Genomic DNA, 27,841 nt, shown 5'->3' on the forward strand with positions numbered 1-27,841 from the left:
TTTTTTTCTACTTTTGTGTTAATTAATGGGTTTCGAGGACACTTTCAGCTCTTTCCCGCAGGTATGTAATAAGCTGCCATGTCGCACACTTGTATTATCTCGAGTGTCATTTGCGTGTGGGTGTGCTCCTCTAACCATCGTTGCAACTGTAATCATCTGCTCCGTGGTTTTTCTACATGTGACCTCTGTGATCCATGGTTTGTAATTGCATTCATTTTCACAACTGTCAGAGCAGCCGCAGGATTCAGTCTGACAGCCGAGCGCTGGTTGAGTGGCCCCATTCTGGCAGGGGTGGGGCTATGGCGGACACAGGTGGTTCTGTGTAACGGGAGGTGGGGGGTGGCGAGGATGGGTGAGCGGCGAGGGTTTGGGGTCAGGCTAACTGGAAAAGGTCCTCTAAACAAGCATGTCTGATTTTTTTTTTCCTCCTCCAGGCTCAGATGACAAGACCAACGTGGAAATTGTGATCCTCATCGGCACCGGAGTCATTGCCATCTTCTTCTGGGTCCTCCTGATCCTCATCTTCTGCAACGTGAAACGGGTGAGCGGCCTCACTGCCGCCCCCTCCTGGCTGCATGGAGCCTCAGCACGCTGTCAATCACTGACTTGTGTGAACTGATCAAATGACTTTACTCTCCAAAAACTCTGATTCCTTTAAACCATGACTCACTGATAACACATAGCAACTCTTTTCTCATGAAGCCTCCCTCTCATATCGCTGCTGTCTGAAAGGATGACAGAGTGGCTTTGATCAAGCTCCTCTTGCTCCCTCCTTCTGTTACCAGTTGTGGTGACGCAGCCAATTTGATGTTTGATATGAAAAAAGCCATTAATATGTGCAAGAAACCTACTGTCTGGCTTTCTGTATTCTGTGGCTTGTGTCCTCTCCTGTTATAACAGCTGTATTGAAAGACATAAGGCTCTTCCCTTAATCATGTAGTGACAGTGATAGTCAGTCAGTGAGTCAGTGAGTCAGTGAGTGTTTGTACTGTGTCACAGTGAGAGGAAAACTTTGGAATTTATTTTCACTGGATAGACACAGAACAGCCGTTAGTCAGCAGCTCAGGAGTGGGAAAATAAAATATTTACTCCTGTACAGTGGTCTGATACAAGTCTGCTTAGCACAAGTTCTCTTTTTTGTCATTTTTACTGTCCTCAAAGGACTGCAAAAAATATAGCCTCAGTATATAGTCCACAGTTACCCAATGAACAAAATAGCAGCCTCTCCATCCACATGTTGACTGATTTTATCCCCTGCCTTCCCACGCTGCACCCCTGCCTGACCTCTGTTGCCCCTGCCCTATCACCAGGTGAACCCAGCTGATATAAAAACAGGCTACCTGTCCATCATCATGGACCCTGGAGAGGTGCCATTAGAAGACCAGTGTGAATACCTGCCCTACGACTCCAGCCAGTGGGAGATTCCGCGGGAGAGACTGAGGCTCGGTGAGGCCTAGCTCCGTCTGCTGGGATTCTGTTGCGGGAAGGCTACACTGTGGGAGCTTGACCGGAATGCATAGTGGTCGTCAGGACAGCATGTTCCTGACCCGGAGCGCTGATTTGAATCACAAACACATCACTGTTTTGTCCTCCAGAAACATCCTGTGGTATCCAGTGTCCTTGGTACATTATATTGCATACATTATATTATTGTCATTTAGCTGAGGCTCTTATCCAGAGTGACTTCCATACAGTAGTACAAGTTTACCCATTTACACAGCTGGATATTTACTGAGGCAATTTTGGATTAAGTACCACACCTAGGCACCCTAGCAGGGAATGGAACCAGCATCATATTGATTACAAGCCCTACTTCTTACAACTACACCACACTGCTGTCTACATCTTCACAAATCTCCACAAACTGTCGACAGGGGACTACAACAGAAATGTAGGCTTACAGTGAACGCTCTTCCCTTCTTTCTATTCATAAGGCCACCTCCTTAAGCCCTCTGCAGCGCTGCTGCCAAGATGATACAGATAAGAATACTTGCTGCTGTCCAGTCACACACCCGGCCCACCGTCACTCACCCTTCCCCCTCCCTGTCTGGTTACTGTTCCCCAGGGAAGGTTCTGGGTCATGGAGCTTTTGGGAAGGTGATAGAAGCTTCTGCCGTTGGGATCAGCAAGACCAACAGCCTGGACACCGTGGCAGTGAAGATGCTGAAAGGTGAGGTCTGAAACCGGCAGGGTTCACTGTTATACGACCAGAGGCACCACAGCAGAGCAGACCCTTACACTGTGTGTGTGTGTGTGTGTGTGTGTGTGCGCGTGTGCGAAACAGAGGGAGCCACGGCCAGCGAACACAAGGCCCTGATGTCCGAGCTGAAGATTCTCATCCACATCGGCCACCATCTAAATGTGGTCAACCTCCTTGGCGCCTGCACCAAACCTAGTGGTGAGCACAGACACAGAACCCCCAACCACAGTGGTGCTTGCTGCGGTCAGGAGGGGACCCTCTCTCTGAACACCCACGCCTGGCCTCACCCTCAAAAGTAACTCAGAACTAAAACAAGCCGCAAACTGAAAACGAATACCCGGCTGGGTTGGACACACATCCACAAGTGCGTTTCCAGCTGGAATTCGACAGGACTGATTTTTTTCGTTGAAACCAAAAACTAGGCCTGGTTCTCATTTTTAGGCACATGCCGACATTGTGTAGAAGTGTAAAACTGATTGTCAGGTTTAAAATGGAAATGATAAATAATTCATTTGAAGAGAAATTCCAAAGTCCCTTTGACATGGAACACCGGTTTCAACATGCCTGCTTCTTTGCATATTTTTGTCCTTGTCTCCCATAATTCCCAACTCCACTGTACCCTGCTCTAGGCCCCTTAATGGTGATTGTGGAGTACTGCAAATATGGGAACCTCTCCAACTACCTGCGCGCCAAGAGGGAGTTCTTCCTGCCATACCGAGTAAGGGGTTACAGCCTGATGAACCAGCCGACACATACCGTCCTCACAATGTTGCTATTAATACACAGGAACTGTAAAGAAATGTCCTGAGAAGCGTTATGCAAACGTTAGCTGGGTGAAAGTGTGCCTTTGTCTCACGGAACAGGCTATTTTTAAGACCGAACCCTTAATTGCTCAGGAAGTCGCGGAGCTGTTTGGGTTAGATCAAGGTCGGGGCAGCTCATTAATGCTGTTTCGCTGCCCTGACTATCTTCAAGGTCAGCGGGCGCTTTGTGTGCCGATTTAAACTGGGAAAGGGGGAGGGGGCGCGGTTGTCCTCATGTCTGTCGTCCTTCCGTGCCCCAGGATCGTTCCCCCAAGACTCGGAATCAGGTGCGGCGTATGATGGAGGCGGTGCTGGTGGACCAGCGAGGCCACGCCCCTCCGTCTCCCACGATCGGCACCCCGACCCGCTCCAACAGCAAGCAGGACTCGGACGTCCCACCCGCGCCAGAGAAAGGTTTGTTTGGGTGTGCAGTGGGGTCTGTGCGGCGAAGGGATCTGAATATTCATTGCTGCTTCAGCTGTCATCTGGTGACAGCGACTGGAATCTCAAATTCTAACACACAAAATTCATAACAGCTTCAACAGGACTGTGTGTACTCTGCCTCACTTGTAAGTCGCTTTGGATAAAAGTGTCTACCAAATGAATAAATGTAATGTAAGGACTACTGTAGGGGGTGCAGCAGAGCTTATCTGTGAATATGATAAGCGCTGTGAAGAGTCAAGAGGCTGACAAGTGTCATGAAAAATTTAAATTCTAAGAAGTCATGAAAAATCCAGAAGTCATGAAAAATCCAATTCATTTTTAAATGTATATTTATTTATGATTTTTATGCCTTTTTAAAGTAATATTAAGGAATATTAAGGTAATATTGTTACATTTGGCATAATATATATAATATGTCATAAATAATAATGATAATAGTCATAATAAGAACCATTACTTACATAATAAATGTAATATTTGAAATATTGTGATCATATGTTATTATTATATTACAATAATTCTCCTTCTCCAGAGTGAAAACATATGGTATAGATATAAAATCTCCCAGCTGTGTCACTCTCTTTTGCTTCTATTCTCTCTCTCTCTCTCTCTCTCTCTCTCTCTCTCTCTCTCTCTCTCTGTCTGTAGTGGATGACCTGTGGAAGACCCCTCTAACTGTGGAGGACCTCATCTGCTACAGCTTCCAGGTTGCCCGAGGCATGGAGTTCCTGGCCTCTCGAAAGGTAAGTGGTAGGGCTGTCACCCACCAGAGTCGCACGCCTACAGCACAGGTGTGGAGGGCCCTCTTGTGGATCATATGAGAACTGCAGGGACTTCAACAGGTGCAGGTAATAAGAGTTCAGAATAACAGGGCTGTGTGTCTCCCCTGAGCAGTGCATCCACAGAGACCTGGCTGCCCGGAACATACTCCTGTCTGAGAACAACGTGGTGAAGATCTGTGACTTTGGCCTGGCACGAGACATCTACAAGGACCCTGACTACGTGCGCAAAGGCAATGTAAGAAAGGCCCATGCTTCACATATTGCATACATTTTGGCAATTTAGCAGCTGATTGAAGCAGCCCGATTTGGGCTGATATATACTTTCATTACATATTAAATTTACTGGTCATTTCTTGGAAAAAAAAAACAGAAGCTGTAATCACATGGGCATGTGTATATAGCAATTTTAGATGGACACGCTGATTGTGTTCTTAACATGTCCGATTACTGTCTCTTAATGTAATTTCCACACATGAAATTTAGTGCCTGCAATAAGGTGGACATCATTTTGTATCTGTGCCTGTTGGAGAGCCTACAGTGCATCTGACCATGTCTGATTGTGTGTCTGTGTGACTGTGTTTCCTCGCTGTGTCTTCACACGTGTAACAGTGTGTCTGGCTATGCGCGCCAGCGTGTAAGTGACTGTGTGTCTGACACTGTGTTGTCCCACAGGCCCGTCTCCCCCTGAAGTGGATGGCTCCAGAAAGCATCTTTGACAAAGTGTACACCAGCCAGAGTGACGTCTGGTCCTTCGGAGTGCTGCTCTGGGAAATCTTTTCACTGGGTAAGAAAGAGACGGGGCCAAGGGTCAGATGTAAGGCTAGAAGATGTCCTTCGCAGCTTTTAGCAAACAGTGAGAAATGACAGTTCAACTGAGAATGTCCATGCAGGACTAGCAAAATGATATATCTTCTCTAAAATTAAAGTGTCTGAGCACAAGGATACTTCTGCCTCAGTTTTATCTAATAAAAATGACAGAAACTATGCATTCATTCCAAAGGCTACAAGTCTCTACATCCCAACAGCATTTGCTGCAGTGGTATAGTGGTAAGGAATAAGGCTTGCAACCCAAAGATTGCTTGCTCAATTCCCTGGTGGGGCACTGCTGTTGCACCCTTGGGCAAGGTACTTAACCTGAATTGCCTCAGCAAAAATTCAGCCGTAAAAACAGATGATGTAAAAATTCTAAGCCATCCGAGTCCCACTTGAAAAGAGTGTTTATTAATCCACTGTAATTTAAGGTAATGGATAGTACAGGAACACAGAACTGTCTGTGCAGAAGGAGTTCTTTGATTTGAGAAGCAACTGTGTAACTCCTTCCTCCTCCTCCTCCTCCTCCTCCTCAGGTGCGTCCCCCTATCCAGGTGTTCAGATCGACGAGGAGTTTTGCAAGAGGCTGAAAGATGGCACACGTATGCGAGCTCCAGAGAACGCCTCTCCTGGGATGTGAGTTTGGGGGTCACTGTTGTGCACCCTTCCACTAAGCACGTCCTCTAAATTACCATTAGAAGCACTATTCCAGCCTTTACACCTTCTGTCCGGTGACTAAGGAATACAGATCGCCTCAAAGATCGATGCTCTTTGCCACCTTAGTGTCTCTGGCTAATCTGCCTGTAATGCAATCTGTCCACCGAATGTATTTCGTTTATTTGTTGGAGTGCCAAAGAAACCCTGTCAGTTTCACAGCAGCTTTGAAGAGAACAGAAATATGAGGAATTTGGACTGAAAAGAGTGTGGGAATGCAAACAACTCTACAGTAGAGACAGACTTGTTTAATGGAGGAAAAGAAAAGACAATCTTAGGATAAAAAATAAATATGGGGGTGATGAGTGTTTGAATGAATGTGAACTGTCTCCCTCTGCTGACAGATACCGGATCATGCTGGCCTGCTGGCAGGGCGAGCCGAGGGAGAGGCCCACCTTCCCCGCCCTGGTGGAAATTCTGGGGGACTTGCTACAGGACAATGGTCTACCGGTAAGTGAACTGTGGTGCTAGGGGAATGCTAAGATGTGTTGTTTGGTTACGTGACAGGTGCTTTTATTCAGGGGAATTCCTTTTACATTATTTTGTTATACATACATGTTATAAATCAATTTATACATCAGGATATTTAGTGAAGAAATTCAGGTTGAATAGTACTCAAGGAAACGACTGGAGTGTCTCACCTGAGAACTGGCAACCTTCTAGTTACAAGTCCAGTTCCCTCACTGCATCTACATGCAGGGTGTCAGAGGGCCTTAGGAGAGAACCAGAGAGGCCTAATGTGCATTCCGTCCTCTCTTTTCCTGGCAGGACGGAAAGGACTACATCCCCCTGGATGCATCGCAGAGCTCAGAGGATGACGGCTTCTCCCAGGCTTCATCACGGCCACCATCCCAGGAGGAGCTGAGGCTGGCCTGCAATACCCTGCCCATCAGGTATACCCCGAGAGCAAAGGGACTAAGGGTACCCATCTTTGAGGTGGATGTGACTGGCTGTGCTGTTAGCTGCAGCACAGCTGGAGACTTCTGAGAAACAGAAGGGCACCACCAAGGGCAGTTTGAGAAAAATAAAACCCTGGGAAAGCTTTTGGATGAACAAGTTTTAATTGGGAGCATTAGAGCTATTGCCTTGGTGTGTTTGATTGGTGCAGCCAAATGAAAACTTTCGCTGGGTTTTATTTTTATTTTTCCAGGGAACGCTAAAAGTGATTTCAAGTTCTAATTAGATTTGCAAGTTACCTGACCATCAAAGCAAACAATATGGCCCCAACTATGTATGCCGCTTTAGGGATTTCAGAAGGAATGAGGAGAAAAAACGGCTGCGTTTTCCCAAAAGTGAGCTGCTGGTGTCAACGGGGCAAAAAATGAATTTTCCACTGGTACATTCTGGATACTGAATACTGTTCTGTGGACAATGGAGTCTGTTGTTAACAGTGACTATGAGCTATCTATGAGCGACCTGCTTGTCATGCTTTCTGTAGATACTACAACTGCGTGCCCTTCACTGGGTGTGTGACTGCCAGGCCCTCCAAAATCTGCCACACGCGAGTCAAGACCTTTGAAGAGTATCCCCTGGAAGTTACCTCCCACAAAGTGCATCCTGTGAGCACCCACTCCCCTTACCAAACCACCGTTAAGGTGTTACAGTGATGTCTGTACAGCTCTGAAGCTTAGCTTATCTAATAACCTAACACAGCATTATTACACTACATCATTGTCATTTAGCAGATGCTCTTATCCGCTTATCCGAGCAACTTACATAGGTTACAATTTCATCCATTTACATAGCTGGACATAACACTCATGAGTTGTCTTTTTTTCCTTCTGAAGGACAATCAGACAGACAGTGGGATGGTCCTGGCTTCAGAGGAGTTTGAAAGAATCGAACACAAACACAGAGGAGCTCTCTCTAGAAGGTACGGCATCTACCAGCCCAGTCTTTGTCTTAACTGATGTCATCATCTCAGGACATGCTCACATTGCTAGCAGGAAATAGTTCAAAATAACATCTGTGATAACTGTAGAATGTGGTTTCTTAAAATGAAATGTGTCACCAACTTCTCAATTTAAAAACAAAAAAAAGGATTTGAGATTTGAACCCAACTAGGTGGTACTTTTTATCCTCTCCTCCATCGCTCCCTCTCAATCCCTTTCACTCCTCTCCTTTCCACACCCTTCACGTCTCCATCCCTCGCTCTCTCTCTCTCTCTCTCTCTCCCCTGCAGTCAGCAGACGGGCAGGAGTACAGATCGAGCCACAGGCGGTGTGGCTCAGACCAGCAGGCATCGACCGCCCTTCCTGAGCCAGCTCTCAGGCCAGACCTTCTACAACAACGAGTACGGGCAGCTGTCCGAGGAGGGCGTGTGCGACTTCTTCTCCACGCCGGGCGAGGGAGTCTCGGACGGGGGCAGCCTGTAGACCGAGCCACGCCCCAGCATATTCACTGTCACTGCCACTGTCCCTCATCCGGTAGGGCCCACAGCCCCACTACAGCACTGAACTGAGCTCTGTGTACAAAAAAAAGAAAAACAATACTCTTTCCGGCCACTGGGTGGCACAGTTATGTCAAATCAAACCTTTAGCATTTTATCACGCATTGTTACGTTTATCTAATCTCAAGAGTAAGCTTCTTTTGTTTTGTATTTGTACAAAAAAATTAAAATCAAATAAATAAAACAATATATCTGTTTCTTAAGATTCGTCAAGTTTTACTTGAGTTGTGGAAAATTGTCAATAAGCAAAGCCATTCTCTCTGGATAAAAACTAAAAACTCCAATTTGTTTTAAATTCATTGATTTAAATTTCATTTAAAATGTGTTTAAAATAAGCAGTTAAAATGTAAAATGAGATTGATGGGATTGCAAGAGGTGAATTTCACAGTCCATTGGATGTTCAGATTGAAGACATCATTTCATTGTGGGCACCATTAAACTCACTGCATTTCCCAAAGAGCCTGGTGGAATGAGATGACAAATGACAAGTGACACCCAGTCTAAAAAGTGTTTTAATGCTCAATTCCTCTTTGGCTTAGAACTCAAGTTTTATATTGTTAATGCTAGTGATGGTGAAAGCAGCACTGTTTAGCAGTTAAAGAGTTGGATTTTAAAACCAGAAGATTGCGGGTTCAAATCCAGAATCAAGCACAGCTGTCTTATAAATACACTATGAACCTTAACTGCTTTAGTACATAACTTAGAGTCTGTGAAATTGTCAGTCAGTTTTTGAAAATCAATGTTTGTAAGCCCATATGCTATGACAATAAAATAGATTAAAAGGCTGGCATATAAGGAGGTAATATAAGGAGCTGGGACTGCATGTGTGACTGGGTTTCATCTGGGCCGGCAGTAAACAGTTGCCTTTAATGGGCAGACCTGAAGGTGTGTGTCAGAGGTGGTGGAGAATGGATATATAGATAGAGGAGTGGAGAGAATGAGTCACAGGGGAAGGTAAGAGGAAACAGACAGATGTGCAGAATGACAGCGGGAGAAGGGAAACTGGAGGAGTGAATCTAATCGTTGCCCAGAGAGGGTTCGACAAAATACAACGTCAGCGACGATGGGCGGCCATGTGGTCATACCTAACCCCATCCCTCACTGGTAAAAACAGATACCGGCTTCACCTAACCAGGGATGAACAGGGAACGGCAAGTAATAAAGTAAAAAAAAAAACATCACATCCACAATTATTTACCAAGATTTAATACAACGTCAGCACAGTATTTCTCAAAACAGAAAATGACATGGCATATGTGTTACCCTGTACATTTTCGCCGTTCAGTCCAAATAAAGTATTGCGCAGCAGCATGTGTCATTATCTGCATCCCTTTCAAATGTTTGGAATTCTAACGGAACTACTTTGGATTCCTCAAAAAATCAAATGTGACCAGCTGTGTACTCTGAGACGTGAGTGGATGGCAATATGCAACCCTCTGTCAATAGCACAAAGTGTTTCTGCAGACCTATATTTTTCTGTTGCCATGGTGTGCGGGTAACAAATAGTTATAGTTGCCATGTCTGCTTGTGCAACTGACTGCTTTGTAGTGTAATCTGACATTTACACATCACAGCTCCACCTTGTAACACTAGTTTCTTGAATAAGCCTGCTACAATACTCAACATTCCCTTTACAAGTCTTCCATTTGACTGTCAACAGGCCATAAAAAACATCACATTTCCAGTTTTAAAAAAAGTTTTTTTTTTCCTTCCTCACGATAAATCTCTTCACAAGTAACAAAACTTCATAGAGTGTGAGAGAATACTGATGATTAGACTGAACAAATTCAATACAGAGAGTGTTTACAGCCACCATAAAATATAAAACTAAAAAAAAAAAAGAACAGGTAGATCTTTAAATACATGCATGTTGACTGGCAGAAACGGTACAGACAGTCTCTCACCTGCACTCCAAGACCAGATGTTCAAAGGGAAGATTTTATATCTAAAATTCCAGGGAGGGAATCAGGTTTGTACAGCGACATTTTTGGCAGTGGTGTTCAGCTGCTTGAACCTTGGACACTGTTACACCGGCAGCACACTTTCTTCCACGCGAGTCTTAGAGTGACTTAAATCAAACTTAATCTCAATCTTAACTCCTAACTTTAAATGAAAACCCTGTCAATATGGAAATATATTGAACCAAGGGCTCAAAATCTAGGTTAAACACATTCTGTGAAAATGGTATATTCAGATTGGTCAAAATTGTCTTTCTGCAACAGTCTATGGATTTCACAAGGATGATAGGTCTAGGGTACAGCAACAAGGTTAAGCTTTGAAAATTCATTGTGCACTCACGGAATCAAGAGTACCTCAGAAAACATTAGAGCGGAAATCGGAATGTGTGGCACATAGTGTGGGTTCTGTGACTAACGGACAACAGACGCACGCTTACATCCAAGCAATTCTAACTTTCATCTACTTCCAACACACACAAACCCCAGCCTGCCTCCAATGTCAAAGTAAACTGAATGTGCAAATGTATACTTAAAGGGCTCGAAGGGCTGCTCTTTAAAAAATCAGATCTGATCATCAGGGAATGAAACCTCACAATTATAATTTCCCATGTACGTACAACCGGACCGTGAAATATATTTGTTATGAACCGTATGAAAGTAGTCCAGAACTTTCTTAAAAAAACAGAAACAAAAAAAAATGTAGTGTTTAGTTGGATGTAACATTAGCGTACATGCAGCTAAAACCTTGTACGAGACAGAATAAATGTATAGTATGTCCAACCAAGCACTCATCCTGAGGCTCTATAGTTTTTAATGGACCCACCCTGGTATTAGAAATACAAAAGTTAAGATTTGGCAGAGATGAAAGTGCAGCTCGCTGTGATTGTCTAGAGAAAACATGGACCAGCTGGGATCTTGACCCACAGGTATAAACAGGCCAGGTCAATGACACCAAAACCAAGGGCTCTCACAGACAATATAGCACAAGTCCTAGTCTATGCTGTTTTATGAGGCAAGATCACGTTTAAACCTTCAGTTTGCGACACGACAAGTAAAATACACACTTACTATCTACAAGCATGGACGAAGCATTGATTCCATTCATTCTTCCTATTGGCCGCACTGTACGACAGTGCCGAGGCAGAGAGAGGTACGGAACTTCAGCAAGGATAATGCTGGATCTTTAACAACAATGTCGTAACACTAAAGAGCTGCCACACTTATCCTGGCCCTAACTGATCGTGTCAGTTTGTCATGCTAAAAACTAGCATTTCAAGGTTTCTCTAAAAGTCAGTTATACATGTCAGGGGCATTATTGGATAAGGCTGGGTGACAGGCGGGCCCTAAAAATTTGGCACCCATGTAATTTGCCTGCATTGTGGCACTGTCATCTCTATACATTTACAGAAGGGACTTAATCGTTCTCTCACAATTTTAGGGGTGTTTCTTCAAAATTCAGAGCAGCTTTGCAGCTCTTTTAGAGCTGACACCTACAGGACTGTGTGATGCCTCATCATCCACTCACTCCAAATCATTCAAACCGAATCTACAATCTTGTGACTTCACAAATTGACAGGGGGTTGCTTTTCTTTCAAAAGCTGTTTTTCTTTAAAAAAAAAAAAAAAAAAAAGGCCACATTTTAGGAGGCGCCCTCAATTTAAAAAGAAGGTACTGAGTTGAAGGAGAGAGGACATTGGAGAGATATTTCCAGAGTAAAAGCTCATGCAATATTCATCAGAAACAACTGTCTTGAAATACAGGTTTCGAGACATGGGCGTGAGTTTGGTACTCCAAAACAATTTCCGACGTATGTAGTGCACTTCCATTCGCTATGTCAAATTGATCACAAGTTAGGCGGCTTTTACTTTGGCAATTTACTTTCTCTGGACAGCTGCAAAAAAAAAAATGTACAGACGTGGGGTTTGTTGTCTGCAGCATTGTGGGGTGAACAATTCTGAGTACAAACAGTAACACATTTTGTTGAGGAGATACAATGCCAATGACAAGTGACACATCCCCCAGAGGGTAATATAAGGAAGGTTATCCTAGGTGCAGGGGTGGGAGGGGGGAGGAGGGAACAGGTCCCGACGGTATAAATAAAAAAAAGGGCCCGGATGTTGAGCTCAAGGGCGCCCCAGTGCAGGATGCTCATGACATTTTCCCCAGCTGAATCTTCTTCCAGGCCTCGGAGGCAGTAAATATGCAGGAGTCGATGATGCCGGCCACCGTGAACGTTCCACCGATGATAGCGCAGATCTGAAGGGGAGGGAAGGGGGGGATCCTGTTAGTAACCGTTGAATGAGGTTTGGACAACCCTAAAACGGACAGAGCTGCCATATGCTGTCAATCACTGGCTTGTGTGAACCAATCAAAACATTTTCTTTCCACAGCAAAACACTTATTGGTTTAAACAAGGAGTCTGTGATAATATATCACTGTACCCTTCGGTTTGTTGATTCATGAAGTGTCACTTTACCCAAGTTTTTATCAACCTTTTTCCACTGAGCCAGAATAATCACTGTTCCCCTGTGCAGAGACTGCGAGGAGCCTTGGAGGTTAGAATACATCTCCCCTAGGTGTCTCTTCCAGATCCAATGCCTTTGCATAAATCTGCCACTTCCCAAATGCAGGCCTAACAAAATAATAATAAGGAATTGGGAAATCTGCGGGGCCTCTGTCCTGAGTCAATCGACTCAGATCTAGCATGGGCTGTCAGGTTGAACATCTGCCAGCTGCAAGCTGCGCTCATTACAGTAACTAGGTTAAATCCGAGCGGCTCATTATAGCGGGCTCTACACAGCCCAGGTGGGACACCCATTGGCCTCGGGGCTGCCTGCCTTGAATCAGAAATCACCGTGGTGACAGCAGCATGCGCAGGCAGGGACGGCGAGTCCCGGCCGAGATGGAACAGCCAGGCCGAGCCTTTCCACAGAGTGTGGTGACAATCGCTCGCACACATCCGCTGTCTCACGCCCTTTCATCCGAGAACAAAGGGCCGGCTTTATGACAGAGGAACAGGAGGAGTGACACACCAGGGGACGCATTAACGGGGACTGGGAAAAGCTGGAGATGCGGTGATAATATTCTTACGCGGTGAAAAGGACTGCGGGCCGAACAACAATGAACGGCGAAGACCGCGCCGAGGTGAACGGGTACAAAGGGCAGCAGTTGCGAAACACCAATATTGTATCACCCGATTGGGGGGGATTGAGTTTCTCAAGGTGTCATCGTGAAAAGTACAATATGCACATTTCAACCCGCATAAATTGCTCTTACAAAACCCCTGTGTCCCAATTAACCATACAAAACACAAAATGATGAATCTCGTTCCGGAAACTAAACCAGGGCAAGTTTTACCGAACGTTCACCAAACGTGGGGTGTTAAGTGCGAAGCTGTCCTGTTGTGTCAGTGCAGTCAGTGTTGAAGTGCCAGCTAACAAATAACAGATAATACCACAAAGGCACAGGGCACAAGAGGATAGGCTTGGCTTTTAGATCAAAGCTGCACAGAGCCAGTTAAGCTTTGGTTATTTGGACAGCTGATCATCCTCACTACCTCAGCTGATCCATATACTGTAAGGATCAGCGAATGTACACAGCACATTCTTTAAAACACGTTCCCAGTTTTCTGTGTTGGTTCAGTCAGGTCTGACCACATTCCCAGGTTTCTGCGTTGACTCTGTGAGGTCTGACAGCGGGGTTGCCCTGGTCACTCACCGTGGTGATGAAGCGGTACAGAGGCTGCCTCCTCTCTGTGTACTTGACGGTGATGGGGCTCAGGTCATAACGAAACCAAATGGCAGGAATGATGCGGCCCGTGTGGCTGTAAGCCACGTACTCCTGGGAAGGGAGCAATAAAGCAGTAATCAGCCATGGGTGGTGACAGCCTAAACACTGTTCTTTGCTTGGTACCTCTGACTAAACACTTCCTGAGAGCTCATTTACAAATAGTTACAAACCGTCCTAATAAACCATAAATGAATCTTGAGCCTCAAGTAAACACATATTAGTGATAAGTATGAGAGATGAAGATTCTCTAACAGATGACAGTGCAAACAGTAGACACCTGATTAAGACAACGGGAAACGTATCCAAAGACCTTTTGACCTAAAGACCTATGCTTGAATGCTTGAAATCTGTTTCTTAGACAAACATAAACGGTGAAGTTGACGGCCATTTCCAAAAAATCTGAATTATAAAAAATATTTTAAAAGTGTGTCCAAACTTTTGACTGGTACTGTCCATGTAGCAAGCACTCATCTCACAGTTTGTTATCCTAGAATGCCTGATTCAGCCATCTTACCTTATTGGCTACTGTGTACTGGTAAGAAAACCTCTGCTTTCCACCCATATCTTCATATACCGTAGGAACAATCTTCAGTATGTAGTCATGGGATGCCAGAGCTGCAGAAGCCAACAAAAAGCCCTTGTCAGCACAGTTTCCAGCTTTGTCACAAAGTCAGTAAGTGAGACTAATGACTTTTAAGAGTGGGACTCATTAGTACCAACCAGTGATGGAAATAAGAACCTTAATGAACCCCAAAATTAACTGAGAATCTCAACCCATCTTAACATTTTGCTATTGGAAAAAAGCCTGTTCATTGGTTCAAACAAGCCTGATAAGGCCTCACTTTCAGTATCACTAACTGTTCAATAAACTGAACACCAGCTCTGTCCCTCTGGTTGAGATCTCTAATCTGACATTTCAAGGCTGACCACTAGGTGTCTCCACATGCCTTACTCAAACACTAGCATTCGGCTAGGATGATCTCTCATAGCCAGATGGTAACAGCCCCAAAAGCATATTATTTCTGACAGCAGCACACAGTGTGTGAACTCTTAGCCTTGCAACGTGATGAGTGGTGGGATATTCCACTCAAGAAGCCAGCCTGGGTCCATCTCTACAGTGGGGAAGGGACTGGCCTATACCCCCATGCTGATGAATGGCCACATGCTCACAGCTGGCTTGGAGTCATGTACTAGCATGTGTCATTTACTTACGGTTTGACTCCAGCCTGTTGGCCCCTCCTAGTGCATTGAAAGCACCTTGGACATTCTGAACCTAGAAGGTAGTACACAAAGAGATGAGCACTGTAACTGAAGTCCATGTAGCATGGTTTGGCTCTTTTCTTTCTTTCTGTCTACCCATCTATCTACCTACATAATCGCACACATATTGATAAAGATGATCATTTATTGTTATGACAATAAACTCAAACTTCAGGCTGCCCCTCTGGTGATAACCCACCTGTAGCTTCTCCCCAAAGGCCAGTTTGTGGATGATGTGGGTCATGTCTGGGTTTTGGGGCTGAGCAGTGGCGCTGTGCGTTGACACGTGGAAGTTGCCAGGAACCTAAAATGGGACAGACCAGCAAGGACAGGCCCATAGTGAGTCCTGCTCTATCCCCTTTCTTTATGTCCCTTTAGATCCCAAACTAGCTATACAAGCCTCATTACATCACATTATTGTCATTTAGCAGACACTCTTATTCAGAGCGAATTACATAGGTAAGTTATCCATTCTTACCAGTTATCCATTTATACAGCTGGATATTTACTAAGACAATTCTGGGTTAAGTACCTTGCCCAAGGGTACAAGAGCAATGCCCCAGCAGGGAATCGAACCATCAACCTTTTGGTTACCAGCCCTGCTCCATACCAATACAGTGCTGCCCTATTCTTCATATCATTAATAAACTATATCCTTCACTCACTGGTATCCCAGACCCTGTCTGCGCCCCTGCCCCTCTCCAACTTCTGTTAAATCCATCCTCGTGAATTTTCATCTCCTCTGTCCTGGAAATTGTTTAATGAGATAACGAGAGCAGTGGCTCCTCCCTCCTTTCTCCGTAACGCACGCGGAAGGATGACGTTAAAGATTAGACCCGAACAAAAAGGTTCTTTCAGAACACGGCTTTCATTCGTCTCCAGGCCTGTTGTAGGCCAAACTGCTGCATGTCCCTCCAGTTTGCATAATTCCGTTATTGCGGGGCCGAATTCAGAAAAGAACATATTTATTGCGTAGAGCTCAATTTACCTATTGTATTCCAGCAAATGCGTACAGGCCACGGCCAACCATGCAGTAATGCAATCATTTAACGGGCTGAATTGAGGCCCCTTACCCGGGGTGATGACGGCACGGCCGAGGAACAAAGATATCTGTTTTTCAATCTCCTAGGCGCAATTTGAGACGTTCAGCATCTCGTGGTATTAGAAAAAAAAAAACACCATTTCCGTTCGACACAAGGTGCCGGAGCAATTTCCACAGGGAGCGTGTTTTACGTAAGCTCTCATTACGGGACGCTGGGGGTGAACGGAAGCAATGTGGTAATGGGGTAATTACCCCCCCCTCTGAGTGTACCGCGCTCAGCTCGGTGTGTTCCCCTGACACCTATCTCTGCCTGCATCAAAGGGGTGCACAGCGTTTCGTAACTCGAGTCTGAGGTTGAAACAAAGGGGAAAGGGAAATATCAGCCTTAGCATCCTTTGCGACAGGCGTGGCTCTTACTTTGTTGATGCTGAACTTCCCCTCGAACCGGCAGCCGTAGCCGTTGTTCAGGGGCACTTTCATGGAGTTGTCGATGTGGCCCACCTCGTGTCTCCCCATCTCATCCTGGATGTCCAGGCCCACCACTACATGAGGGAGGGAGGGAGAGAGAGAGAGAGAGAGAGGAGGGGGTGTAGAAGGGGTGGGGGTGGGGAGGGGGGGAAACACAGAGGGGAAGAAGCAGTGAGATTCCTCCTGGCCTGGAAAGCCATTGCTACAGCAGAATATAGGGCCAGCAGGACTGGAGACAGGCAGCCACCGGAATGACACCCTTCACAAACACGGCATGTCTCCATAGAGACATCCTCAGCATAAGAAATCCATATTGCATCTTAAGGGCATGGCTGTGGGCTGAACAGGCAATGCTTTGGTAACAAATCCAATTCCGTGAGCGCTGCACCACCACAGCCACCCAAATATGGTGGGGCAGAGCAACCTTATGCCCCGACACAGTCTCACACATCCAGAGGCAACCTCACACCCCCCAAGCCCAACCCCTCCAGACCTTGGCACAGGGACAGGAGGCTATTTTTGTCACACTGCTGTTGAAAGGACCAGAGCCTCTATCATTGGGGTGGTGGGCTGGGGGTTGGGAGTGCTGGACCAGACTCTGGTCAGGTGTGCGTCTCCCCAGAATTCCAGGATTGAAATGTCAGCAGGACGCTATTTTTGGGGCTCCCCTGCTGCGTGGGTGTGATCTGGTAGAAGGGGCGAGTCGCATGCTGACCTTTGGCATTAGCAGAGGCAGGTTCAAGTGACAGCCCCTGGGAGCGAGCCCAAGCCCTGGCAAGGGCTTCCGAAATAAAGCGTGGACAAGGTTACTGAGAGGGAAGGAAATATGGGTTCTCTTTTTAGCCCGGCACATGCACGCCCATTTCCGTTTCGAGTGCCATTTCCTCTTACATAGAGAAAAACGTTGTGCATCAAGGACGCACATGTCTGTGCAGAGAGGATATTATTTATAACCATTACATAAGTAAACAGATACATGATGGTGAAATCTGATACACCAGTCTGTATCTGAATTTTTCTTTGTCTGATGAAGAAGATCTTTCTGGAAGGCAAGATTTCGTTTAACACAACACAGTAAGAAATCGACAAAAATGTAAGCTGCTCAAAGATAACTAAATGAAAACAGTTACATATATTTCCTCAAGAAGAAATGTTTGGTTCATTGTATCAATGGTGTACAGACAGATACATAACATAACATGTACATATTAATGTATATTGTAGGTTATGTACAAATTATACCATTGGCTGTCTGTCTGCTTCAGCTTATGTTGGATAAAGTTTCCTGTTACAAAAACATAAGGTGAATGTCAATGTGTGAGAAAAGCCCACAAAATGAAACAGCCTCTGATGTCTTCATGGACAGTTACGTGACGGGAGTAATCATTTTGCAATCCGGTGACTAAACCAGTTTCTACACATTACTCACTACGCAAAGAGAGAGAAACGAAGAAGTGTGAGAAAGAAGGAAGGGAGGAGAGAGAGAGAGAAAGAGAAGGTCATACTCCATTTTTCCATGAATAAAAGTCCAATGGAAAAGGAAAGACAACGGCCGGATAAGCGGGTGTGATTTCTGGGTGGAGATTTTAGCGCCATTGCACCACACCTCTTTAAGCTTGGGCCAAATGATGTGGAAAAAAATACATGTTGATGATATAACTAGTGGAAAGAAACAATGAGGTACTGACTGTTTTTTCTGATCTAAGGCAGCTCGTACAGATCAAACCAAGCACTGTAAACCTGCCTTGCAAAGGGCCACACTACGCATCTGAAAACCAGCCTCAGGGACATACTGTACCCAACAACACACATCATACATGTTACACAATGTTGTCACAATAAATGATGATTTTTTATTTTTTTTTTTTAAATCTGGGAACAGACCAAGGTGGTCTTTCAAGAGACACGGTGTGGACCATGTGGGCAGTGATTTTGATGTGGCGCAATGTGATGATGTGGCAGGATTACCCCTTCATACATTATCTAGCAACATGGAAGTCGAGCAGTTATGAGCGGTCATGTCGTCAACAGCAATGTGCCAATAGCCTTCCCACACTCGCTCGGTCCAGACACCGCGGAGTGCCTCCATACGGGGTGTTCGATGAGTGAGTGAGTCTGTCGAAATCTGACCTTGGTGACGTGGCCTCTGTTGGGACACCGCTCCGTCTCTCCTGTGATGAAAGTCATCACGGTGACGAGGCCTTGCGTTAAAACGTCTTTGACGTTTGGCCACGTGGTAGACTTTCGACTGGGGTGACAAACCAGACCAGGCACCAGGAGATGAAAATCCAGAAAGGAAAAGCTAACTACTTACACATTCTACCAGGTCATTGGGAGGACACATGACACAGGACAACAGTGTCACCAAAGAAATGCCAAATGCATCATGTTCAAACTAAGAGGCCCTATCAACCAACATTATAGGAAAACGTCTAATTTCCACTCATACAAGTGAGATACTGCCTTTTTTGGGCCACTTGCCGTGTGTCAGTCTTTTTCAGCACATGCTTCTAGGCCATGAGTCAGAATGCCAAAAGAATAAGGGAGAGATTTTCAACTTCAGAGTCATGAGTCTCCTCTTTATTTCCCCCAACATGCTTGCCATTTTTGGCGTGACTTGAGTTTGCTCATTTTCCTGATTTCTGCCCTGGATATTGGCCATGTTTGATAGATTGGCAGCTCCGGTTCCGTCATGGGGGAATGCTTTGTGGGCTGTGTAATGAGAGCGGAATAAGCGATTACTCCTCTCTGCCGTGGCTCGGCCCGCCGGGGCCTGCATTGTTCTGACTGCGTCAGGGAGCATTCAGTACAGCTGAGTCTGTGGGAGACTGTAGCCTGGGACAGTGAGAGAGCTTTCTTCTATCATTGCTATAATGTTCACATCCTGTTTAAATGGGGAGAGGAGAGGTACTGCTTGGTACCTGTCACTAGAGCTGTAGCACATATCACACTGAATTTACATTTACATTTACATTTATTCATTTAGCAGACGCTTTTATCCAAAGCGACGTACATAGGTTACGGTTCTTTACAATGTTATCCATTTATACAGCTGGATATTTACTGAGGCACCAGGGGGTTAAGTACCTTGCCCAAGGGTACAGCAGCAGTGTACCAGCGGGGATCGAACCGGCAACCTTTTCGGTTACGAGTCCTGCTCCTTAACCACTATGCTACACTGCCACCCACATTCTGCCACTGAATTCTGGGGTCTGCCCCAATGCAGAAACTCCCCAGATGTTGCCAGAAATTAATGGCTAAGGTTTTGCATTTACCTTGGGTTATCTACTGTGATCACTGATACTGAACTCTAAAATCAGGGAAAGTATTCAACAGGCTACTCTCTTACATAAAGCCTAACTAAGAGACATCACTCTACAATTACCTCTGAATGAAGTAATAAGGAAATAAAGTTTATGTGACATCACGCTATGATGTAAGCAGGATGTGTAAACAGCACACTGTGCACTAGTTATGAAATGTGGAATGAATGGTACGACAAACATAAAGCACACAGTATACTATAACAGGTCAGAATCACACGTTTCATATCCATGCTCCTCTGATCCAGTATAACTAGTAGTAGTGGACTGCAGATTTCCGTTTTGGTGGAGACAAGTGTGATTTGATGGATACAAATGAGTTATGCACTACCTAGTAATCTCTGACCTGACACTGTTCCCGGATTTGTTTTGCCTTTTTGCAAGGAATGATCAGGATTTCCATTATGTTTGTTTTAAATAATCCTTCATCAGTAGCTGGGAGAAGATGGCGACATTTGATTTTTGTCTGAGACCTTTTCCCAGAGGACTACACAGATGGCATACTTCATGCATATATATGTAGTATATCACACATAGAGGTGAAATATAGTAGCACAACCAAAAGGCTTAAATGTGCATGTGAAGACGTGCCTACTTAAATCTGATTACTGTATTCACAAATACAGGCTCTAAATGCAGGACATACAAATGGCAGCAGAATGTTCTCCCGTTACTGTAACCAGACAGGTTTACAAAGCCCATGCCTTTATATCTTACTGTCTGTACTGTGGAAACCTCAGCATGTTCAAAAGGAAGTCACTTTCAGCATTTAGACAACATTTCACATTTTCAGTTGTGCAGCTGTGACTAAAGCACAATCATTTTCTATGAGGGTCACTCTTCCTGTTAGGTTAGAGAAGTGGTATTTAAAAGATAATATTTCTCATTCATATTACCCACGAGTTAAGAATATTCCACATTAGCACCTTCAAGTGAAGGGTTTCAGGCAGATGAATTTACACAGATGGAAAATGTGTATTTTAGTTCCAGATGCCTTGCTTTAGTCAATATCAAGGCTTGGAAAGCGTTCAAATCAAACAGCATACTTTCCCTCTGACACAAGTGTAAAATGAGAGACCAACATCAGGACTAAAGCCCTATTTAGAGGGCCCAAAAAGACAATGATTAGACGTAAGGCAGAAGTGCAATTTCAGCATTTTCAGAACGACAAATTTACAACTAGGGATACAATACATATACATATACACATTTATATAGGTATACGTATACAATAAATATATGAAAAATACACAATTTGTAACAGATTATACCTACAACATAGAAAGTTGATAACTACCCACTAACACTACAGAGGTTTGATTAATTACCCATCCCTCAGAACTTGTTCAATAAATCACATCAGTGTAGCCTTGCAATAATGACATTCACGCATAGCATGAAATAACCTGTGTTCTGTATGAGACACCATTTTACAAAAATATCCTTATTACAGTTCTATGCAATATGCTGTTATGAACCTAAGATTGCATCTCCCTCAACAAGAGCTGCCGTGTCATTCTATCCTAACTGACATTTCTGCCGTTATGCAGAGGAACTACCATCTGAAAGTCTTGCCCGGGAATACCAGCTACGCATGGCTAATACACTGTACCCAAAACTGCAGAACAGCAAGCTTTCAGCCACCTGACAGCGAAATGTTGCGTTATTCAGTGAGAGAATGGTCAACATGCTTCACTATGTTGTTTGGACAGGTCAGGAAGGACATGAATAAACTACACTGTTTTTTTTTTGTTTTTTTGTTTTTTATTAATCGTGCCTTTGAATCTGTGTGTGAATTCAGGCACTGATATGACATATTAAGTTGAAGGAACTACATACAAAAAATTCCAAATTATCTTTTGCTAACTTTAGCTTTAGCTAAGTGTTGTGAAGTTAAGCATTTTAATTTTATTTTATAATTATTTCACAAATCCCCACTCTCACACGACAGTGTTTACCTATATTCCAGTGCGCATAAGGATGCACATCACTGTGCTGGCACAAAGGCTCTTCTAAAGGTAATGTATCCCGATTGGGCACTTCAGTCTCACCTTCTACTTACTAAAAAGTCACGCTGAACCCACTTGTGCTTGGATCACTGGCACCGCTTGAGTACCAAAACTGAAACACGTGTTTTTGATTGCAGCGTTTGCGCCTTAAAAGTCTGTGCTTAACAGCTGCTCTTACATTGCCTAAGCAGGCAGTCCCAGGTTTGGTCTCATTTTAAGGATATCTAGGGGAATACTGACGTTTATAGACTGGGTGCTCCTTGCCAGATGAAGATCTCATACCCAGTGTGCTCAAAATACCCTGGCAAGCTTTAGACTTTGGAATATCACCAGCTAAACATGTGTGTGTGTACTTGTGTCATTTTGTTACTGTAAGTAAGGACAAGGACTTTCAGAGGCTGGACAAGAGAACTGAGGAATTTTAAGTAAAGCAGAAGCAGGTATCCAATAAATGAGAAATCATTATGGAAAAGATCCTAATATGGATGGATTCTTAATTTTTGCTTTATTCTTGTACAGAAAATAATGCATGCCTTTTGAGGCTCTGAAAGTGTTTCACGTATTCCAGTTCTCTACCTGTCCTGAAATGGCCCTATAGAAATGCCTCTGTGCCATTTCCAACATGAAAAAGGCAATTCAGTTACCATCACCTTGTTACAAGGCTTGCATAACACTGCAGCAGAGTCCCAGCAGTATAGCAAAGTGTGTTACACATCGGCTGGAGGAGTGCCTAATTGATCAGGTGACGTGACAGATTTCAACATACACACAAGGACACGAACATACAAGAACACATGCACACACACAGTCTGCGAGGGAAAATGTAGGCCAGACTAACATCTTTCAGATAGACAGAACGAAGGACATTCCAGGTGGCCACTGATTTTAAAACAGAACACAATGTGGGGAATAATTCAAAGGAAAGACAGAAAGCACTGAAATGTAATGGAAGAAAGCGAGAGATGTATTTATATATATGTATATATATACTCACGATCACAGTTCAAGTTTGGCAAACTGATGTTTAAACTCACATCAATCTTCCCCCCGCTGTCTTTATCAGGGTCATCCACATAGAGCTCATTCACTCTGCAAACAGAGGGAGAGGTCAAACATCAAACATGTCACAGAATGCACGCATGCACGTACAACTGCACGCCAGTACACAAACGTGTACAAACACACACAAGCGTGTACACACGCGTTCACATAAAACTGGGAGGAAGCTGCTGTGGCGTATATAAACTACCCATGAAATCAGACCCATGGATTTTCCCTTGCAGCCAGATCCACGCCTGTAAAATACAGCTGAACACCAATGTCTCCTATCACAAAAATACAGAAAAACTGATTTATGCCATTTGGCCACTCTGCACAGGAAGGTCTGCACTGTAAATCCAATGACAAAACCAGCGTCAGTGTCCAACAGTTTTTAGGTAAAAGCTGTATTCTAAATAAGGTCTCCATTAATTGCAGGAGTGCCATGTAAAAATGTATTCAAATACCATGATGTGACGCAATTAGCTCAGCCAGCTGCAAACATTTGGCCTCACATTTAGGCGTAATGGTATTTATACTGACAGAAAATGAACAGAAGCATTTAAACCTGTAATAAGCACAGAACAGCCAAGAGAAGTGGTACAAACTACTTTTTTGGAGTTATGGGTCAATGTTATGTTCTCAGTGTAAGAGGGCACAGGGAATAACTAACTGGGCATATCAAGAGTTAGTAATAATCATATTTATAATAATGTTATACTATTTTTTAAAAGAGGTTCATCTTTGTGTTTGTGTATGAATTACCCATGAGTGTAGGACGTGTGTTCAGCAGTCTTTCAGTCTGACCATGTGGGAGTCCTCTCTGAGAGGGTCAAGAGACACCGCACAGGTCTTTTATCTAAAGATGATTACTTCACCTGCGTCACTCTCGCAGGTCGAACAAGAGCCTCGTCAAGGCAGTCCCTTCTAAACAAACGACGGCAAGGTTTCTTCTTTCTAGACATTTCCTTCCTGTCTTTCTCTACTTACTTAATCAACTAAAAAGATTGCGCGGTCGTCACGCCAAGTCAATGTCCTGCGTGAGAAAAGGAACTGAATCTGTCCTCCTTCGCTCACCGGAATTCCGTCAACGTTACAGAGGCCGCGGCGAGAACACCTCTCATGCATGATTAATTCCCTGTTCTTTATTTGTACCACGGTAAATGAACCGAGGTGTTTGGATGTCACCGTCTTCTTCGAGGGCTGGCAGTAAATAACAACGTTCACCTTTCAAGGTCTGTTTCAAAAGGATGTTTTTTATGGTTAGTCATAAAACAATGTTTAAAGAAAAGCCTGACCGACATCCAAACCCCTACCTACCTTGTTGCCAGAAACATCCAGGCTAAATATTTATACGGAAGGAGGTATTGCATTGGCAACAGACTACTGTGTAAGCTCAAACTCCTTTTTTTCCTATAAACAACTTGCCACTTCACCGGGCAGGACATGGAATCACTTCGGTCATGAAGGCAAATTTATCAACACGGAAGCATCCTTAACATACACGGCAGGCCCTGGGAAAGAAAAGTGATTCATTTTGACCTTCGTCCAGTCAGTCTGTCACAGCACTTGGGCAGAACAAATACGCACATGTAACTTTCATAAAGGCTGTTTGAAAGCATGTTCTTTATTCCAGAAGAGGACTCCTAAAAGGAGCCAAAGCCATCAGGCTGTACGTATTCAGGCACATAAACTATGGTAAGAGGAAAGAACGATGCATCCTTTAAAGCTGTTCTTTACTGCTTTAAACACTGAATACTTCTAACACACGCTGCACTCAAATGCACCCATCTAAACAGCTGATAGTATGAATATGTAATTAATTATTAGTCATTAACTCGTTATTGATAACTGACGTGTCAATAACACACTGAAAGCACACATATAAATAGCAAGACTGGGAGATGTGAAGGGCCTGAGGATACCTACATTTCTGTGGCTATGAATCCCGTGAGCTCGGACAGGAAGAGGAAGAGCATGAACACACAGCAGCAGATGGAGACTGTGGAGGGAAACAGAAAGGGTTCAGGGTTAGAAGTGTCGCAAACTCAGCCCCAACATTACAGGCCATCCGTATGGAATGTGTCCATTGTAACTGGGTCAATGTGAGCTGGAGCCAAAGCTGCAGTGGAGCATTACCCACAAGCAGCAGCATCATGCAGCATGCAGAGTGCAGGCTTTTTGCCTGGGCTGAGATGACCTCCTGGACAACTGGGCAATGCAGTACAAGGTGATAAACTAGTACTGTGAAAACAAGGGGGAAACCTTGTGAAAACCACATACTCCTTATTCTCATTATTACTTATGTGTGTCTCTGCATGTTGGTGAGGTTTTCCTTTCTTCCTTACATGCTAATCTCCTCAAGTTTACCACAGGTCTCAAGATAACGTAGTGATGCGCCTGACTCCTCCCACAGGTTGCATACAGGTCAGCAAGCAGCAGTAGCGCGATGAGCTGACACAAATCAGCACAAATCAAAATGGATAATGGAAAACCACCTGGAATCTGCCGGGAAGCACCTGCCACCCCAAGTGTATTCCACCTGGAATACACCTGGGGCGGCTTTGTAGCATGGTGGTAAGGAGCTAGGCTCGTAACCGAAAGGTTGTTGGTTTAATTCCGCACTGGGGCACTACTGCTGTACCCTTGGGCTAGATACTTAACCCATGAATGCCCAAGTAAATATCCAGCTGTATAAATGGACAACAGTTAAAAACTGAAACCCATGTAAGTCGCCCTGGATAAGAGTGTCTGATAAATTGAAACTAACGTCATGTCAGTTTGGCTGTAGCTGTACAGTCAGCTCAATGACTAAATGTAATGGATAATGAAGGGAGCTGAAAGGGGTATGAGTCTGCCACATTTTCTGTACTCCCACCCCATCCCCCACCCCATTTCTACGTAAACTCTGTCATGGGACAGACTGTGCGCTCCCACTGAAGCTCATCTCATTGTAACCTGCCCCATGGTGAGTTATTGTCCAATACTAAGTCAGAGATGACATCACACTCGACGAAGAGGGCTAACGCAGGTTCAGAATCACAGGTGTGGCTTGTCAGCTTGCCCGCTTAGTCATGCCGATTACTCATTTGCTTTAAATAAACACGCTTTACCGATGTTTTAATCTTTAATTTTACCCAACCTGGCTCGCTCCGTTTTTTCATAATCAAGAGAGGAACTCCAGTTTCGACATACGGGTGATTTTCGAAGCTATAGCCGAGAGGTTTGCACTACTGAAGCTCTTAAGTAATAGGGCAACGTTTGGCAAGTTTCACCTCCACCCATGTGCTAATCAGCTGAAATAAGATAGGCACTCTGGTAAGCATAGACCAGTTTAAAGTCCACATGCTTGTCCTTGTTGTGCGGGAGCTGTAAGACTCGAGGAGCTGGCCCTTTTTACGGCGGAGGTGAGGTGGGCAGAGATTCACTGAGGTTGAGGTTACCTGACCTCAAGTGTGAGAGGGGAACTGAGGAATGGAGCCAAGGCTGCAAATAGCTGCAATAAGGCGGGGAAGGGGGAAACACAGACAGTGGGGACCATATAATGTTCGTTTTTAATGTTCGCATACCCCTTTATTTCACTATTTATTTGTTTCTTACGTTTACCTTCTTACAAGTATTGATATTAGTATCAAACATGTCATCTTCAGTACTATGGTTCCCGCTGTATGACATACTTTTGCAATACTGCGCACTGAAGGAGGACAATGAGACCCAGCTCCTTGTAAGTGAGGACACACTGAACCAGTGCCTCTCCCTTACCCTGGTACAGACAGAGAACACCGAGAAACCACTTTCTCCTCATTCTGCGTTTGGCTAACAACCCAATCATTTTGAAGAGAACCAAAGCCCTGCGGTGCAAAATGACATCCACACACACGGCACCGCTTCAAGGGTGAGCTGCCTTCACAACAATGAGATGGAAGGATGTTTCCTTGGGGGGTGGGGGGGTTGAAGCGAGGAGCTTCGTAATCACCTATCCACAAAATGATGTGATCTTCCCTGGCGCCGCTACGGCGCCATTGTCACAGCAAACAATACGCATCATCCTAATCCCACAGTGAAAAACACAGGCACCGTCATCCTTCAGTCCGCAGCTGATCGGACAATCAGCCCCACGCCAGAACTCTGAGGGCCTGTTCTCCAGCTCGGCTTAATGGCCGTGAGTCATCCTGTTGATGTCCTGGGCTGGATTTCCATGTCAGACCTGTGGCCTCATAGATACGAGGCATTCCACCCAGTGGTAATGGGGTCAGGCTGAAATCAGCGTGTGCTGAGAACGTTGCACAAAAAGGCACAGGATGTTCATGAGGACGTGCTGATGGTGCAATCGCAGTGGCACTGATTGACCGATCTCATTCCTGCGCCGTTTCTCATCGGATCTGCTTGGCGAGAGAGTGAGCCTCGACACAAGCAACAACAGTCAGAGCACCAACACATCAGCTGAGCCAAGGAATCGTCTGGCCGTTTTAATGAGGGGTGGTCGGGTGGCCAGACAGAGAGCCGGGTTTGGAATGTGGAGTAGATGAACTAGATAACAGGGAGTGAGAGCTTGGCTTTAAAGTCTTGTAACTGTTGATGTGAAGCACATGGCAAGTCAGATCTCAGTAGAAACAACTCCTGAGATGTGTGAAGTGATCTGTGTCAAATCGATCCACGCAGCTAAGAAAAGACTTCTTCAGAAGAACCAGATTACAGTGGTAATACTGGTAGCCTAACCGGTGTGGGATTGAGTCCAAATTCCTGAGGATG

At 44.7% G+C, this 27,841-nt stretch overlaps 2 protein-coding genes across 3 annotated transcripts in view; one reads left to right on the plus strand and one right to left on the minus strand.

The window, feature by feature from the left end:
• The window catches only part of flt4 (fms related receptor tyrosine kinase 4), a 59,166-nt gene extending 50,866 nt beyond the window's left edge, over positions 1 to 8,300 (plus strand). For both annotated transcript variants that reach the window (XM_036548406.1, XM_036548407.1), the window contains 15 exons: positions 435 to 541; positions 1,311 to 1,446; positions 2,066 to 2,170; positions 2,285 to 2,398; positions 2,830 to 2,918; positions 3,264 to 3,417; positions 4,096 to 4,190; positions 4,342 to 4,464; positions 4,902 to 5,013; positions 5,576 to 5,675; positions 6,098 to 6,203; positions 6,522 to 6,646; positions 7,192 to 7,312; positions 7,541 to 7,626; positions 7,936 to 8,300. In XM_036548406.1, coding sequence (XP_036404299.1) covers positions 435 to 541; positions 1,311 to 1,446; positions 2,066 to 2,170; positions 2,285 to 2,398; positions 2,830 to 2,918; positions 3,264 to 3,417; positions 4,096 to 4,190; positions 4,342 to 4,464; positions 4,902 to 5,013; positions 5,576 to 5,675; positions 6,098 to 6,203; positions 6,522 to 6,646; positions 7,192 to 7,312; positions 7,541 to 7,626; positions 7,936 to 8,128 — 1,766 coding nt within the window. In that variant the 3' untranslated portion in view covers positions 8,129 to 8,300. The remainder of the gene's footprint in view (positions 1 to 434; positions 542 to 1,310; positions 1,447 to 2,065; positions 2,171 to 2,284; positions 2,399 to 2,829; positions 2,919 to 3,263; positions 3,418 to 4,095; positions 4,191 to 4,341; positions 4,465 to 4,901; positions 5,014 to 5,575; positions 5,676 to 6,097; positions 6,204 to 6,521; positions 6,647 to 7,191; positions 7,313 to 7,540; positions 7,627 to 7,935) is intronic.
• A 1,861-nt stretch (positions 8,301 to 10,161) lies between these two features.
• The window catches only part of ergic1 (endoplasmic reticulum-golgi intermediate compartment 1), a 29,667-nt gene continuing 11,987 nt past the window's right edge, over positions 10,162 to 27,841 (minus strand). The window contains exons 3-10 of the mRNA XM_036549050.1: positions 25,019 to 25,091; positions 23,046 to 23,140; positions 16,669 to 16,793; positions 15,409 to 15,513; positions 15,162 to 15,222; positions 14,464 to 14,564; positions 13,878 to 14,000; positions 10,162 to 12,416 (exon numbers count right to left, since the gene is read on the minus strand). Coding sequence (XP_036404943.1) covers positions 12,309 to 12,416; positions 13,878 to 14,000; positions 14,464 to 14,564; positions 15,162 to 15,222; positions 15,409 to 15,513; positions 16,669 to 16,793; positions 23,046 to 23,140; positions 25,019 to 25,091 — 791 coding nt within the window. The 3' untranslated portion in view covers positions 10,162 to 12,308. The remainder of the gene's footprint in view (positions 12,417 to 13,877; positions 14,001 to 14,463; positions 14,565 to 15,161; positions 15,223 to 15,408; positions 15,514 to 16,668; positions 16,794 to 23,045; positions 23,141 to 25,018; positions 25,092 to 27,841) is intronic.

Source organism: Megalops cyprinoides, chromosome 16 (assembly GCF_013368585.1).
Source record: "Megalops cyprinoides isolate fMegCyp1 chromosome 16, fMegCyp1.pri, whole genome shotgun sequence".
Classification (NCBI taxonomy): domain Eukaryota; kingdom Metazoa; phylum Chordata; class Actinopteri; order Elopiformes; family Megalopidae; genus Megalops; species Megalops cyprinoides.